Consider the following 19,532-nt stretch of genomic DNA (forward strand, 5'->3'; position numbering starts at 1 on the left):
GCCATCTAGACCCAAGTTAAGCTAGCTAAAGCTTGTGTTATGCGTACTAGATAACTGATACAAATGAATCTTCTAATTTCATACAGATCCAATGCTTACTAATTGGCCCGTGTGATATGAATTAAAAAAAAAATAAGTAGATAATTTTTTTTTTTCGTTAATACATACATATTATACATAGAAAATACACACAATCAATACTCACGATTACAAATGTTTGTACCGCTAGAGGAATCGAACCACACCAATCAGAAGTAAAGCGGTGCTAAACCACTACACCACTGAGGCATAACTGAACGTAGATATCACACATGTGATATCTGTCGCTCGATACTCACTCGTTATCATAAATCTAGTTACATATATGATCGGAGATTGCCACTACCAACCAATTACGTGAATATCTGTTCGTTGATAATGTATTAATGAAAAAGCTTTCAGGATTCAATATTGAATTGTCATATAATAACTATTAAATGCATTTATTTGTTGTTTACAACAGCTTAACAACAATAAACTGTACTTTATTTTAACTCTCAGTTTAGATTAATTGTTATCTATACAAATACTAGCTGTGCCCACGACTTTATCCGCGTGAAAACTTGACCAAATAAAACAAAACATCCAAAAAAGACGAAGAAAAAAGTTTTATCGTTCTAGCTTCAATAATTACGAAATTCGATACAAACTTTCATCCCCTATTTTATTTTATCTTACTTTAATGGTATTTTTTTACAAACTTTGAATGTCATATTTATTTATATTTAATCAACAGCTTAAAAAATAAATTTCAAGCTACTAGCTTAAAAAATTAAGGTACTTCCATACTGTTATATACAAAATAAGCAATTACATAGATATTTGTGTCGTTTGTTGACTGGTTACCAACAATGAATAGCCTACAAACACATATATACAATACACATACACATACAAACATTCATATCCCTTTCAACCCGTTACAACCCTTTTTTCGCATTAATAATTAGCCTATGTCCTTTCTAAGGGTCTAGACTATCAGTGTATCGAATTTGATTTATATCGGTTCAGTAGTTTTGACGTGTAAGCGTGACAGACAGACAGAGTTACTTTCGCATTTATAATATTAGTAAGGATAAGGAAGTAAGGATTATAAAGAAGGAAACTTTGTATGTTTGTTTGTTCAGGGTAATCTCCGGTTCTGCTGATCTGATTTTAAAAATTCATTGTTAGAAAGGTATATTGTCCCGAAGTGGTATAGACTATATAACATCACGCCACGACCAACTGGAGCGGAGCAAAAATGAAAAATGTGACAAAAAATACTCATTTTGAGTGCTTCCGCTAAGTGTGTTGCGTAACGGTTACATAATATAAATAAATACAATTGAACAGCGCCTTCTAGTTATAGACGAAGCAGATTGTATGTTTGGTACTGAAAAGTGATATACACAAAGACAGTAAATTTTTACAGTATGTAACAAAATACCTTTGAATAATACAACCAAACTCAGCTGTATATATTTTTCAGGAATCGAATTTGTAACCCATCCCAATGTTAGTAGCACAATACACCGCTACAGAATTTATGGAAATATAAAAACAAAAATTAACCCCTAAATATAAAATAAAATTAATTTTCTTCCCAGTATAACTTGACCACCGTGTCAAGTAATATCTTTATGTGGTTGACTGTACGTCAACTTCAAAGGGCCCGTCTTGGCGGTAATCCTTAATACGCCGTGGCAGCTACTGCTCGATTTTACGGTTTGGACTTGCCCTGATTGCTCTTTGTATTGATTTGTGGCGTGAGTATAAAGAAATAGCGGATTCTCAACATTCTTTGATAAACACTTTTTTTTAATTTTTCATGATTCGATCCATTTACTTTGCCGTGAGACTTTGCATCTCTGTCCATATACAAACGCATAATTACAACTGTATTAATCTAAAAAAAACAATCATACCTTTAAAATACCATCCTGATCATCTGGATGAATGGCGGTCTTCCACAGTACGGTTTTCTAGAAACTTTTTGCCTCGCACAACGACATTGTGGAATCACCTTCCACGATATTGAAACCTTCAAGAAAAGAGCTTAGTCCTTTTAAAAAGGGCGAAAACGTACTTGCAATTCCCCTGGTGTTGCGGGTGCTCATGGGCGGCGGTAATCACTTACCATCAGGTGAGCCGCATGCTCGTTTGTCCGCTGTGTTATAAAAAAAAAAATCAATTCCAATAAAAACAAAAGACAACTTCAATGAAAAAATATAAAATTATTATTATGTGCCAGTATCAAAATAGGTATAGTTTCAAAATCGCTTACATTTTATGACTTAGATATTATTTATTATTCTAAACGACAGCAAATAGTATATGATTATTTAAAATAAAACCCTTAAAACCAGTACTTTGGGGGGATTTACATAACGCATTCTTAAGACTTACATTGTCGTGAAACTATCGCCATATTGCAATTCTCTCCTTCCTCACATAACTATACTATGCATAAATAACGTAATTCACAACTTAATGTACTACACAAATAATAACTTTGTTTATCTTTATTTTTTTACTACAGATAATATAATATTTAGTTCTAAATTAATTCATTGTAATCATAAAATAGCAAATAACAGAATAAGAGCAATGAGTTAGGACTAGTAACGCCATCTGTTGACGAAACTTGGTAATACAATTTTGCTAGTGTTTCTAAAGTTAACGAGAGCTTTTGGTATGAAAGATTTGTAGACTTCTTATGCTTTGGTATGAAAAATGTCCTATTTCTTAATAGATAATATAGTTGGGTATATAATTATTTATTAACTTTTAAAATACGTAAATAAAACAAAAACAATCATACACATTTCTTAAATACACTAATTTGGTATGTATATTATATATTAAAATGTTTATCGATAACAAATTTATTAAAAGAGAAATATATTAATAATAATAATAATAACTCTGGAAAGTCCACACAGCGCCAACTAGTCTACTGATATGCATGGACAAATTATTAATAAATAATTAATACAAATAATAATAAACATTTGTATTCATGAGTGCAATTGTTTGCACTCATAAATACAAATGTTTACTGCGAGATCACCACGTGATTATTTAAAATAAGGCAGTGTAGGTACTAAACCCTAGCGGGTTAGTAAACTGCCTTACTTCCGATGGTTGCGGGTTCCACTGTAGATGACATATAAATAAAAAAATATATAATAATTATATCTCAGGACAATTCACACAGCGCCATCTGGTCCCAAGCTAAGCAGAGCTTGTGTTATGGGTACTAGACAACTTATATATATTTATTATATTTTTTTGTAAATAAATACTTATTATACATAGAAAACACCCAGACCGATACAAACAATCATACTCATGAATACTATTTTTTGTACCGTGCGAGGAATCGAACCCACGACCATCGGATAGTAAAGCGGTGTGCTAAACCACTAGACCACCGAGGATGCTGCTGCTGTGTATACTGCTGTATAATATATAAATACTCAATATAAAAGAATTAAGTTCAAAGTAGAATCATATTTTATGCATTGACATTTCGTTCAATACTGCTTAGTCATTGTAGGGTGACCCACTTTCATGTTGACTGTAGAGACATGTTTGGACATGTTTAATTTTAATTTGGACTTTTTTTTATTCTGTTGTAATTAAAAAAAATAAGCGAACTCATAAAGCATTTGAATTGCAACTCCTTTTCTGAGAGGAGGAGTCATGAAACTCTAGCTTGTCAGGAATTCATGGGACGAGTTATGAAAGTGACTAAAACAAGAGTTGTGTATAAGACTAGAAGGTAATAGTTCTCGATTGTTTCTGCCTACTTTGCAAAGGCCCTACCATGAAGGTACATAGATGTTTTCATTTGAAATGCTTTTTATATATTTACTTCAAATTATCTATGTACTTGTATCAGTTATCTAGTACCCGTGACACAAGCTTTAGCTAGCTTAACTTGGGACTAGATGGCGCTGTGTGAATTGTCCTAGGATTATTATTATTATTCTTTTAAGAATGAACTAGCTACCTACCCCGGCTTCGTACGGGTGTACACATATTATACATATAAACCTACTTCTTGACTCTTTCTATTTAAAAAAATCGCTTCAAAATCTGTTGCGTAGTTTTAAAGAGTTAACCAAACATAGGACAGACAGACAGATAGACAGCCACAGCGACTATGTTTTATACTATGTAATGATGACTATGTGATAGTCATAGTACTGATTCATTGGAATCAAAATACTAAAGATTATTGTCATTCACGAATTCTTTCTCGTACTTTCGATGATGTGTAGTTTTAAATAATATTTGTTCTGTTCTTTACGGCAGGGGAATCCTTGAGGTAAAAAATAAATCTGTTTGCCTATGACTAATTCCATAACGGCCTGTTATTGACTAACAATCTACCAAGGTTTGATTCCGCGGTTGCCCAGTGCTCTCTAGTGAATTATTGGATGCAGAGGTGTTTTAAAAGTTTCTGAAACCTATTATTTCACGGGTAAGTATTAATTATTTGTAAACATTATAAAAAATAATAATCGTAAATATTAATTTTTTGTAACAATAGTGTTAAAAACTATGAAAATTAAAAAAAAAATTAAAATGGATAAAATTTTTAGAAATATTTTCTTGTGTGAGAAAAGTATAAAGGTATAAATAAAAAATGATCATAGAAAAAAAATACAGCACTCTGTATAAACATTTGTATTCATGAGTATATCTCTTTTTGTTGATCTGTGTGTTTTGTATACATATGTATACAAAACACTGAGTGATTATGTATTTAAAAAAATTATATGATGAAAAATTATTGCAAAATATATATTTCTAATTTAATTTTAAATATTTATCGTAAAATGTTATATGTTGTGTAGTAAATAATGTAGTGATTGTATATACATAACCTGTAATATTATAAATCATTGTAGCAGCTGAAAAACATGAAAATCAGTATCATCATAATAATCATCAGTCATTATTTTATATTTTCCGATATTTTAGTACATTTTCCGTTCTACTCTATGCAGCGCGACCGTGAACTCGAATTTTAGTTAAGTAAAAAGTGAATATTACTTCTAAGTACGTTTTATATTTTCACTTACAAAAATATTTACGTAAAATATCACGATAGCAACCTAAATAATATTTAGTATTTTTGAATATTTTACACGTATTTTGTTTTATTACATCATTTACGAGATTTTCGGAGTTTGTTCATTATTAATTTATCACAGATATTTTAGATTGTGTTTATGTTTTATTTAAATTATATTTAGTGAGACACTTCTAAGTATTTTTTTTATTGACTTACAATTTATTTCAACTATATTGAACTGTTAACCGAATATTACAAGTGTGAAACTAGTTAAATATTGAGCAATTACATTAACACAGTTTGTCGATCTATTTGAGTGGTTCATTAAGTGTTTTTACGTACGAAAACCGCGGTATCAATTTTATTGCCCGTATTGAACCAATACTAAACAAAGGTTTCCACTCGAACCCAAAGCCAATAAACCCTAAAACACCTTCGGTTGCACAAACCAAGCGCGTATGGCAAAACCACGGCAGTAAAACGGGTTTATATGTGAACGTACAAACATACTATTACTGTATCGCTTCAAATAAAACACACGCGCCAACTCGTGTCACAGTATCGTATAGCCCGAACCTAAACTCGCGTTAAAACCAGCTTCGCGGACGTCCGAACAAAGAGCCGTTAAACCTCGTCAGTATCACAATACGTATTTTAGTAGGAGTTCGGCGGCGAGCCCGTAGCCGAGTGAACGCTCTCCGTTTAACAACCCCGCACACCGAGTCCTCTATCCTTACGTCACCTCACCCCATACTAAATAACCGCTCCGATTGGCTAATTCGCTTTGGCGCGCTTTTTCGTTTCCAAATCCAAAAGCGCAGTAACACTCTCCTTCCCGCTCGCGAAGGGATCGCAACGTGTCATCAGAACGAGAGAGAGACATTTACTCGAGCGCTGCTATTACATGATGTAACCAGCTTGACACGAGAAAGGAAGATGCAACAATGAGAAAGTGTGAACGAGACAGGAAAACGTGTCGAGGTTGTAGAGTGCGAAGGGAACGTGCTACCGTGCGTTCCACTATTTATAATCAAATGGGTCGCGGCTGTGTGCGTGTGTGCTTACATTATGCACCGCACCAACACATGCGGCGGACGGTGAGCGAGGCAATGATGTGCACGAAGTATTATCCCTTATTACACGATTTGCTTCCGCAGCGGCCGCACGTACAATAGTCGTCAGCCGACCTCTTTTGTCGATCGGCGTGCGGAGTGCAGATTTGTTTACATCTAATAATCGGAGCGATGCATTATGCGTTAGTTGGCGCGCTCGTACTGTCTATCGGTCGATTATCGAGTTGCGAGTGAAATGGACGGCGCCCGTGCGAAGTTTTGATTAAAAACTTTTGTTAGTGAACTTGTGAACTTTCTGAGGTCGGACTGATAACGTGATCTCGGCGAAGCCAAATTTTCAACTGTGGTTTTTAAACTTAGAACTTATTGTGCCATATGAACTGTGAAAGTGATTGTTTACGTCGCATTTCGAACGTTAATCCAAGCCAATAATTTTGTTTTACGCTGGAAGACACAACTTAGTATTTTCGTGACTTTGAAAAGAAAATTTTTTGGTGAGGTGGGAAAATTGTAAAATTATTGCAATTCAGAGAAATTCTACTACAACGGGAGACATTAAAAAAGCGTGAGGCACTTATTTAAATCGCCGCCGCAGTATTTATGCATAAAAAACAAACGGCATTCTGTCCACGCTTCTTCCGTAGAAAAAGACGCTGCGAAAGACAAAGATGGCTATAGCATTCAATCTGCCAAGTGAGAGAGAGGCGAGCGAGGAGAACTTCTCTAGGTTGAACCGACTCCTAGCCGAGTTGTACGAGGTGCTCTGCCACATCTTGGTATCAAGACAGCCTGGCCAAGAGGTTCAGGAGAACAGACGAGGTGAGTGCCCTCGTGAGATTAACCCACCACCGTACCACTTAAGATGCAATTCGACCTACATCGTCAACCTAGTAATGGTCGTGGCCATTATAAAAGTGTCACTGACATCATCACTCTTCAATACCATCAGATAAGATGAAGATCCTAACGTTTAAGTGTTTGTTAACGGTGATACTGCAAAGCAGATCTGGACTGTTGTTATGTATTTTTAAGACTGTTCGTCTTTTTGTATATAATTCTAAAGTTAATGAGATGTTGTGTCCAACTGCACTTAAATAACTAAAGGTGGTATTGGCCGTAATAAAATGACGGGAGAAATATTGGCCCCGTCACTTTGTTTGGTCATTGCGATTCTAACATTTATGTGCTTATTACAAAATATGCTTTAAGTTCGTGAAATTTGAGTGAAGTTTGACAAAACCCCTCCAAACGAAACAAGTTTTGGAAATAACTTTTTTTTTGGCAAATGTGATTTTTTAATGATATTTTGCGATGCATTTGTTTTTAATATTGAAATCTCTGTATATCCTTAATGGCGATCAACACCTGATGATAAACCATCAGTTCTGTCAGCGTTCAACTGAAGTGACGGTGTAATATAATAGTGTAAATCAATTAGGGCTGTTAAGTTTTTAAAGATAATTTCATTTGATCTCCTTATTTGTTTTATTTTTGTCAATTTTTAAGAAAATGATTTCTAGTAGTTTAATTTATTACAATTATTTTATTCTAAATAATACCCTTGGCGGTTTAGCATTTAATAAATCATTTATTATTCTTTAGTTAATGTGGATCTCAAATTTATTTTAGTTCCAAATAATCTCGATAGTCATAATTATATATTTTAAGTGCTATATTTTTGCTTCAATCTAATTAGACACCAAATATTAGTTAATTATGCAAAATCAAGGTGAAAATATTATGAAATTGTTTGATTTGAAGACTAACTAGGTACCACGCTTGTCTTCGTCAGAAATATATTTGACTCCAAATTCTAGTATTATTGTAAATAAATCAGTGTATGATTATAATTATGTTATATTGCTATTGTAGATTTTTGTTTTACTATGTACTGTTTAAAAAAAACGAAATTTAAAAAAATGAGCAATTAAAAAAATTGTTTTTCACGATCTGTATAAAGATTATCAATATGCGTATTGTATATTTTTACGTTTTTTTTTTATATGAACAAACTTGTAAATATTGCATTTAATTGTAAGGATCTGATTTTTTATACGAATAATCCCGTCAGTGAATATATTATTTACATATAATACGATACTGATATATACATCATGTAATCAATTATCTATAACAGGATTGTGTTTAATTTTGTATACATACCCATGCATTGCAATGGGACAATTTGTGAAATAAATATTATTTTGTAAAAATATAACAAGTGCGTTTTCAATTACGGCCACCATTTTCCTGTATAGTGTACTTGAACTAAACACAAACAATTGATAACATATTTTTTTATGAATATAATTTATGTTAGAAAAAACAAGACTATTGTTTTACTTTTTGAAATGACTAATTATTGTCATATTGGAGCTATGCGGATAAATTTAAATTGAGACACAATACAAGAAATATCTTTAGATATTGCTTATTCAACAAAATCTTAAGTCTTGACAGAGTTTGAAATAATTTATTTATTTAAACTTTATTGAAATTTTTATACAATAGGCGAGCTTAATGCTAATAGCATTAAACCTTAGGGAGTGTAGAGATAGTCGAAGGCGGTTTAAGTTAAACTTTTATATAATTACAGTGTAAAGTTTAAAAAAAAATAACGAAAGTGGTAAAATATATTATCATGCACAGTAGTAAAAAAAAAAAGATCTAGAAATATCTATAGTTACGTGCAAATTTAATATGTGCACATTAATTATGAACTTTGAAATAATTTTGTTCTGTTTCAGTGAAAAATTAAAAAATATTATATTATTATAAAAATTTCTCTTTCTGTTCTTCTTCCTTTTTCTCGAGAGGGAAATATCTTTATTTACCATAAAGTTATTCGTGTTAAGATCAAATTAACAATATAAATAATATATATTAAACACGAAAATATAAAAATAATAATTATTGATTAATTCAAAAGACAAATTTTACATTCTTAAAATATAATATTTTGAAATATTCTATATTATTTGTATTACTATACATTCGTATAAAATGATTTACATTATAAAGGTTTCTCTTCCTTTTTTTCGAAAGGTTTTCATTTACAATAAAATTATTCATGTTAAAACTCAGTTATCAACATAGGTAAATAATGTGTATTAAATACAACATTTAAAAATTTATACAAACTACAAATTTTACATCATTGAAATTTAATATTTTGCAATTTCCTATATTATTTGTATTGCTGTACATTTGTAAAAATAACAGCGACATGTAAACTTTTTAATAGCCCAGCAAATTAGTATCGTCGTGCAAACAATGAACAACCACGTATGTGTGTACACTGCTAAAACTCATAAACAGTGTCAGGCCGGCTGATCATCAATCAGGACGAAAATAGCCAATGTTTACATTTGACGATGTCAAGAAACACGGTTCAACTTCTGTGGGACTGGTCGCGACCGGTTACGATTCGACATATTATTGTGAAGTTCAAGACAAACATGCATCGGGCTTGTCGACAAATGAGGCAGATAAAAGTGAAATTGTAAATAAGACAAGACAATAAAAAAACAGCTTGGAATTAGATTCCAAATTGGAAGTAGCTAACATAATTAATGCTTATTGGAATTTAGAAAGGTGGAATATGTATTAAGGTACTACATGATGATCATGATTTGGATTAGAATAGAATAGAATAGAATAGAAAATCATTTATTGAAATAAACTTACATTGAAGCACTTTTGAATAGTCATTACATTTTTTTTAATCTACCGCTCGTTCGGAAAGCTGTCTCATCACAAGAAGAACGAGCAAGAAACTTGCGTGTTGCTCTTTTAAATCATTTTATTATTACTTTACATTTTTAAGTTTAAGTGTGTGAATACAAACCACCAATTAGCACTAATACAATTAAATAGAAAAAATATTGATGATTAGATTTAAAATCTCATCTGATTGAGTGCTAATATAGACCAGTTTTGCACAACACTAGTTTCCCTCGAGGCTGCTGACCCCAATAGTTAATAAAAAAACTTATTCCATAATAGAATTATAGAACGCACTTATTATGAAGCAATGTAAAGTAATTGAACATTATTAATGAATATTAAAATCAACAATAACAGGAGAGCATTTATTAACTGAATGATAACAAGAACCGTATTAAAATGTTACTGAGACCTTTCTGAAAATGCTAATATTATTGGATAAATATAACAAACACTTTAAAAGATCCAAGTAAAATAATTATGAGATAGTGAATAATATTTAACATAATTAACATATATTAGTTCAACACATTAGTCATTTCTGACATACAATAGACAACATGTGCCATTTATCAGTTGTATATACATACATAAAATAATAAAATAATTAATATTTACATGTCCTTAATATATTCCCAAAATATTAGTCAATACAGACAGTCAAATTTGATTAATAAATTAAATTTAATTATATTAAATATTTTTGTGGAGACGGACATATATAATCTACACATACATAACATAGGCGAGTCTCTACAATCACTTCCCCTTATTTCTAAATTAGATAAATCTTAATTAGAATAAAAAAGGCGTTTTTTTTTCAGCAAAAATAGTGTAAAATTTATAGAGACAAGAATTGTATTAATATATTCTGTTCTTCATAACATTTAATTTTTTACTGCTCTAGTATTCCTCAAATAGAGCGACAACGACACGAACAGCAGTATGCTAACATGAAGTCGCCTGATAAAGACACTCATACGTACACCATGTGGTTTTTAATGAGTTCTTACTCACAGACCATTTCATCATCTCTCTTGCAGTGGGACGATCTTTTGAAGATTTTTCCACACAATAAAAAAATCCACAAATTGCAAAACGAGGTACAGAAGGCTGGAAGTAGTCTTTGATTGCATAATAGAATCTAAAATAAAAATATTTGCAAAAGATCTACAGTGATTGATAGAATAGAATAGAATAGAAAATCATTTATTCAAATAAACTTACATTGAAGCACTTTTGAATAGTCCTTACATTTTTTAATCTACCGCTCGTTCGGAAAGCTGTCTCATCACAAGAAGAACGAGCAAGAAACTTGCGTGTTGCTGTTTTAAATAATTTTATTATTACTTTACATTTTAAGTTTAAGTGTGTTAAGTGTGTGTGAATACAAACCACCAATTAGCACTAATTCAATTAAATACTCAAATAAAAAAAAATATTGAATATATGACCAACTGGTTAAACAATTAATAAGAGGAAATCAGTCATAGTGATTAGAGCAGACCAGTCCCTACAAGCAGCACCCGTTCACGAGTATGACGGATGAGCCAGCCATCACTGCGCTCGACCATATTTTAGGGAGCCCAATGACCCGGCCCACCACGCCGCGCCGATAAGTTTGACGTGCTGAAATGGCAGTAGACCATCCACTAAGTTACTGTAATTGGTAAGGAAATAAGACTGCCAAATGGTGGACTCCTGGAGATAAACACAGATTAAGGGAACACCTCACAAGATGAAATAAAAATAGTGTTTATTCAAATAAACTTAATGTAAGCACTTTTGTATAGTCGATTTTTTTTCTACCGCTCATTCGGAACGCAGACTCACCATATGAAGAATAAGCAAACACATTGCGTGTTGCGTGGTGGATTGACGACCTCAAAAATAGTGCAAGAAATCAGTGCATGGTGACTCAATAGAATACTTTATGGCGTAGTATGGGAAGTATATGATAAGTAGTATAAAATAAATAAAGGTAATGTTATAATAAATTAGATCACCAATTAGAAATCGGTTTTAAAAAACATAAAAATTATGAGATACTTATTGGAAATTTAAAACTGGAAAATTATTGCTTAAAAATATCATTCATAATATAGATGACTAGCTTCTACCAATGACTTGGTCCACGTGGAATAAAAATAAATAAAATATCTAAAATAAAAGTAACATAAGTTACAGTTTATAATGAAAGTGCCGAAATAATCGATCCAACCTTTTCAGAGATTAACAATAAAAAACAGACAGACAGAAATTAATTTTTTTAATACCTTTCTACCTTTCATTCGTCCTTAGTGAAAAGCTATTATAATATGATATAATAAATATATTCTATAGATATAAATTATATTTATACACAATATTGTAAGAAAGTAAATAGATAGAGATTTTTTTCTAGGAAGAGTTTGAGACTTGTAGAGTGTCAATAAATGTCTTATTGGAAAATAGAATATCTCTTGAAAAAATCTGCCAAATATTAATAGTAATAAGTTTGCTGTCCATAAAAACTGGTACAAAATGGACTTAAGTATGTATTTATAACAATAGTTCTTAAGTTTTTCTTCTCTTCTTAGTTCTTAAAAAGAATGTGACATCAAGTCCAGTACAGTGTCTAAAGTAGTCCAGACCCCAATGCCCTAAAGATAATAAGCAGTTACTATGCAATTATTAATTTAAAGAAACAGAACATTATGTGCCAATATGTAAGGATATAAAAATTAAATTTATAAACTTAATTTACTAATGACAATAGAATGTAATAAAAAATATTTCAAGTGACAATCCTAAGAAGTGATCTCTTTATAGGGCGTAATTATGATGAATGAGTGTGTATTGGAATTTATAAGATTGTCATCTCAGTCATGATCTCTACAACTACGCAACTTTACAAAGTAAATTTACATGTTAATTTGTCATTTTAATAATTTTAGTCTCAAATTGCTTCAAAATGCAAATGTAGTTTTAAAGATTTAAGGATACATACGCACGGATAGACAGCGACCGCGACTTTGTTTTATAGTAAGTAGTAATAAGTATAATTTTATAGAAGGGCTGAAGATCGTGCAAAGTGGCATGTATTGGAAAAGGTCTATATCCAGCAGTGGAATGCAGTGGGAATGATAATAATGCAATGATAATCATCGTGAGGATAATGATGACGGCGATGAAATTAATAATATTTAAATTATCAATATTATTATTTTTTTATTTTAACTAATTAAACATAAATTAATATTTCTATTAAATCTTTTCGCAGACTAATTTTATTGTCAAACTTCACTCAATGATCGATACGAAAGGTGTTTTAATATTTTCTGTATCTGCAGCTATTATCAATATTAAACATATCCTAAAAGCCTGATTTATCTCGTAAACTACGAGATGTGTGTGTTTTAGGGAGGTTTGTTACATTAGCTGTACAGTGCAATAATGTTACAGTCTACATATTGGGGATACTTCAATATGCTATTTTCTTAGGACTTCGATTCACTAGTACACTAGTGAATCAAAGTCAATTGTGTAAAAAAACATTAATCGAAAACTAATTTCTTTGAATTACCAAAATGGGTTTCACCGCCATTGTGTGGTCCAATTGAGACACTGTTCTTTTTATGTTAAAAAAAAATACCAATCCCTCCTTTAATACTCGGGAATAAGAGACATTTATAATTGTAATGATCAGAAATAAAAAAAAATGTAAGTCACGGCTTTAAAATCGGTCGACTTGTGACAATTTCGATTTACAATTTCAAGTGTAAAGCGATGCTTCAATGGACATCATAGATCATAAATAGTTCTATTTATAAAAAAAAAACTGGTAATACTCTATTCCTTTCATTAGGTTTTGGTTTACTTTGGATTAAGGTTGACACCATTGCATTTTGGTTGCTAGTATTAATAGAATTGCTATAATAAGCACTATTTGTATCGAATTAGATGTTATTTTGCGGAAAATCACTTAATTACTAAATGAATTTATATTAATTTGTTTAAATCCGCTGCAATTAACATGTGTGAGACCACAAACATTCAGTGCGGAAATCTGACCATCGTTTCGACCTTCTCTATTGGTGATCAAATTCCGATCGTTATTGAGTCTACAACCATATTGCGATACGTGTTTCGCCTCTGAACGAAGGATCATCAGGCATTGAATAGAGTTCAGATATAGCTTAGAAGTCTTGTGAGTCGCAGTTAGGTCGCTAAATTTGGTCAGTTTTCCGTAATGAATGTTTGTGGTCTTACACATGGTAGTGGTAGCGGAATTTCTCAAATATAAAGTTATATTAAGTAACTGTATGTATACATTCATATATATATCTATCATAAGACCTGTTATTTTGTATGGATCTGAATGTTGGGCCGTAAAGGGGATGGACGAAAGGCGTGTGCATGTGGCAGAAATGCGAATGTTAAGATGGATGTGTGGGGTTACCAGGAATGACAGAATAAGTAATGAGTATATACGAGGAAGTTTGAAAGTTGCGCCGGTTATAGAAAAGTTGCGAGGTAACAGATTGAGCTGGTATGGGCATGTTATGCGGAGGAATGAGGACCATGTCTTATGGAAAGTGTATAATATGAATGTGGATGGATGTAAAGGGAGGGGACGCTGTAAGGAAATGGATGGATTGTGTGAAAGATGATATGAATAAAAGAAGAGTATGTTTAGATATGACGACTGATAGAGAGCAGTGGAAGAGAATGACATACTGCGCCGACCCAAATAATGGGATAAAGGCAAGGCAATGACGATGATATATATATGTGAATAGACACATTTTTTTTTCAGCCAAATAAGAATTCCTAAATATATCAGGATGGCAAACCAATCCACCACGGCGCTCTCTTTTGCTCATCTAAAACTATTATAAAATTACTAGCTGGCTCGGCAATAATTGTTTTGCAATATACATTAATATTGCAGATAAAAATAGGGAGTTGACAGTAAAAGAGTGAAGAGTGTTATGAATATTTAATGACGAATCGTAAAATTATATAAAAAAATTAGTTAATATAGATCAGACATATATTATTGACTGGTGAACTTTATACAAAGTCTTGTACAAAGTCAGTCAATAAAAATAATATATGTACGCACAACTCTAATAAATTTCCGCAATATCTTAAACATAGTAAGAGATATAACCGTTAGTTTCAAAGATAAATAACACAAATTAACATACTGCCCGTACCCACTTGTTCAGTTAAATTTATTACTCGGAAAATATTGTTAAGGTCCTTGTAATAATTATGCACGTGATGGTTAACTTTATTCTAGTTAAGTTTTGGTTTACGTTACACCTGTTGTTTGCATAATTTAATGGTCTATATTTAATTTACATTCGTGTCATAAAGATATTTATAAGTTATAATAGTCTCGATGGTATAGCGGTTAAGCATCACTTACATAGGGGTTCGATTCCTCGCGCAGTACAAATATCTTATGTATAAAATTCTCGTGTCACAGTTTTCGTTCCAATACTCCTCCGTGATGAAATTTCATGAGAATCGGTCAAGCCGTTTCGGAGGAGTATTGAGTAGGTCTGAGAATCGGCCAACATCTATTTTTCATCCCCCTAAATGTTAAGGGTAGTCCATCCCTAAATTATTTTTTATTATTTATTAGACAAAATTTTTAATTTCTATTTTTTTTATGATACAAAAATACATACAATCCTAAATTTTCACCCTTCTATCATCAACCCCTATTTTTTTTATAGCACTATTAATTTATATGGCAAAACAACGTTTGCCGGGACAGCTAGTTTAATAATAATAATCTCAGGACAATTCACACAGCGCCATCTAGTCCCAAGTTAAGCTAGCTAAGTACTAGACAACTGATACAAATACATAGATTAGATATTATACATAGAAAACACCCAGACCGATACAAACATACTCATGAATACAAATGTTTGTGCCGTGCAAGGAATCGAACCCGGGACCATCGGTCGTAAAGCGTTGTGCTAGACCGCTAGACCACCGAGGTCGTCCACTTTGTATTATTATTGATCATAATAGAATCCTACAACGCTTTCTATTTCTACCTAAAGGTTAGCCAGTAAAAAATGCCATATGGCAAGCTTGCCTTTTGTATTCATGATTTTGTACTATAAAGATTAAAAAAAAATAGCACTTTTGAATTATTATCATAATCTTATTGGAAGTATACATATATAATATGACGAAATAGGAACTCACATACTTAAGAATGTGCAGGCTCGCTATTTTAAAAATAAACTCTATAACTTTGCTATCAGCTCATCGAATCCTTTTTTTCCGACCCACCGTATGCCTCTAAATATGTATGTAGAAGGGTTTAATATATTCCACAGGTGTTGTCCTGAACAGGTGTCCAGGCTTTAGGGTTCCTTACGGTAATAGTCATTTTATAGTAACCAAGAACCTGCCCTGGTCACATGTTTGCAACGTGCGAGGAATCGAACCCGCAACCATCGGAAAAGGGGTGTACTAAACCGCTACACTACCGAGGCCGAAGATTATTGAATAGTTTTTTTATTTAGTAAAATAAAATGATTTATTTATTTTTAGTAAATCTAAAATGATTTATTATTATTAATAGTATAATTTTCTAGAGATAAGAAAGGTTTTAGAATTGGTCAAGGTTTTTTTAAATTAAGTAATTTACAAAATCGTAAGTGTTCAAGTTTAAACTAGCAGTTTACACTAGCTTTGCACAAGAAATACTTCTATTTGTTAATATATATAATATGATCTATTAGTTTTGCAAATTTCATTAAAATCCTGTCAGTAATTTTTGCGTGTTAGACTAACAAACATGCATACTCAAATATTAAAGATTTATAACATTAATATTACATACACAATCTATAATAGTTAAGAGCATTTTTGCTTAGTGGTTACAGACGCCAAAGATCTCGACTTCGAACCTATTTAAATCTCTCAATCTTCTTTCCGTTTTTGCTTTATTTTTTTTAACACGGAACCTTGTGTGATAAATGAAGTCGCACTTAGCATTCTTTTTTTTTTTTGCTATCTATACAAGTCCAGACAAGTTCAATAGAGCATTGTCTGGGTTCAGTTCTATTCCCGATTTGGTGTATTTTGACCTTTTTTTTTCGATGGCCCAACATTCGTCTCCGTGGGAGGAATAGTAATTTATTGCAACGGGGTTTGAATTTAAATAACCTGCCGTTACTGTTATTGAATAACAATATACAACTTCTGTTATGGAAGTAGATTTGTATTTATTCAAATCTAGATTTTTTATTCAACTGGAATAATAAACGAGCTGGCGCCTACATAACAGAAAGTGATAAGCGTCGCCTATAGTATAGAATACATAAATAAAATTAAATGTAAGCACTTTTGAATAGTCATTACCTTTTTTTTAATTTACTACTCATTCAGAAAGTTGACTTATTACAAGAATAACAAGCAAGATACTCGAATATAGCTTATTTTATAGAATAATAATAATAATAGAGAAAACCAGCAAAAGCTGAGAAAAAATAAATAAATAAATAATAATAATATCATGTCATCCCAACATCCCTACACACTAGCCTCAAGATATTACAACTTCACCCACTTACTTTCATCCTTCTCCAAAAAGCTGTAATATTAAACACTTCTAGAATAGTCCGCAAATTTTTGTCTTTCACTTAAAAATTATCCATCCTCATCATTCATAATTTATACTGTCATTGTTTGGTGATTTTTACCCGCAATGATCAGTCTATTACCCCATCAATGGGAGATATATATTATATATATAAAAAAAAAATAATAATAATCTTAGGACAATTCACACAGCGCCATCTAGATGTATATATATGTACACCCGGGCGAAGCCGGGGCGAGTAGCTAGTAATAAATATATATTAAACACTCAGATCGATACATCGAAAATAAAGCAAACTACCTAGACTGTTAAATAATTAAATTCCATTCAATTCTATTCTAAACTACCTAGGATGTTAAATAATTAGACTATATTCATGCATTACAATATAATATACACTTCAGAAATAAATCTTATAATGTTAGTAAAAACAGTATCAAAATCTGTTGTATGCTCAAAAAGTAAGCGAACAAAAGGACAGACGAAATCAGCGATTTGTTTTATTAATAGATATAAATTTAATCTCAACCCAGGCTCAATAAATTTAATTATATTTTCATTTACATGATTTAATAGTCACAAAGAAATTATTTATCGTAAATAGATTTTATATCAGATATAGTATTGTTTGTTGAACCCTTATTGGGTATTTCTGAATCGAAATTAACCAGTTTTATTCTTTAAATATTATAAAAAAAAATTATTATTGCTAACGTACACAATCATTACGTTATTCATCAAAATAACATACGAGTATTTTAACTAACAGTTAAAAAACCGTGCGACAACCACCAAATTGTTACATTATAGCGTTGACTCGTAAATTTAAAAGTTAATAAACAACAATTACAACACAACATAATCTTGAAATGTAATAAAGAAGATATGTAAATCTCTTAAATCCTTTATAAAGATATTAGACGGTTCATAAAACTCTTATACGTTTATAGGGGAGAATGTGTTCATAAAATGACCCCATTACAGACCACAAAGTACAAATAAAACTAGTTTGTGTAGAATTTATTAAAATATAATTATTACAATAAAAGTCAAGTGTTGCTATTCAACATTATATTAACAATTTACCAAGCTTCTGACTACCCCATTTAGTATAATAGTCGTGATGGTATATCGATGTGTACCTACGCAAATTAGATTGATGGTCAATCAACACAAGTTGATTTATAATAGAAAGATTATCAGATCAAATCTGACAAAACCGTAAAATAAAAAAAATATCTGTATGAACGACTAGCAGTGTACCCAGTCGTTGCTCGATTGAATTCGGGTAAAAAATATCCTAGATTACCTTATAGGATAGTTACGATATGATCTATTTAAGGATCAAAAGTAATTCCAATCGAAATTCAGTAGATTTTGCGTAAGAGCAACAAACAGACAGCTATTATTCTCAAGAACTTTTGAATTCATAATATTTATATAATTTTCTTAAAGATCAGCACCCCGCGAGTTATACCCTGATGTTTCAGGCGCCTATAGGCTACGGTAACAGTTTACTATCAGATGGGCCGTATGCTTCATCATCACTAGCATAGTAAAATATACTACATAAAAAATAGGACTATTCAAAACTGCTCATGTTAAGCTTATTCAAATAAAGATTACTTCTATACAAAAAAAATACGCTCTAACATAATATAAATTACAATTAGGCAGCCTTATTGCTAATAACATTTTCTTCAAGCAACTTAAGGATATAATTGAGCATATGGGTGACATGCAATAAAAGAAATTCTTTAAATTAGATATAACAAAGAAAGAAATAATATTTACACATTTACCAATAGGCGAGCCTCATGATCTTATGCCTCCTATATTTAACAGTAGTGTAATAATCCAATCAAACCTGTTATTGCTTTAGTAACAATGTAAATACTAAGAATTCATCTTAATTCCTGAATGATGTCAACAGAATCAGCTTCTACGAACCTATGCTTCCCTGTAAGTCCACCTTCCACGAAACTGAACTAAAAGATAAAATGACAAA

At 31.5% G+C, this 19,532-nt stretch overlaps 1 protein-coding gene across 1 annotated transcript in view; it reads left to right on the forward strand.

Annotated features, from left to right (window-relative positions):
• The first annotated feature begins 6,145 nt into the window (after positions 1-6,145).
• LOC131842357 (uncharacterized) overlaps positions 6,146-19,532 on the forward strand; it is a 159,625-nt gene continuing 146,238 nt past the window's right edge. Inside the window, exon 1 of the mRNA XM_059190897.1 lies at positions 6,146-6,999. Within this exon, the coding sequence (XP_059046880.1) occupies positions 6,849-6,999 (151 nt within the window). The 5' untranslated portion in view covers positions 6,146-6,848. The remainder of the gene's footprint in view (positions 7,000-19,532) is intronic.

Source organism: Achroia grisella, unplaced genomic scaffold, assembly GCF_030625045.1.
Source record: "Achroia grisella isolate CSIRO2021 unplaced genomic scaffold, CSIRO_AGI_Agris_v1 utg2167, whole genome shotgun sequence".
NCBI lineage: Eukaryota > Metazoa > Arthropoda > Insecta > Lepidoptera > Pyralidae > Achroia > Achroia grisella.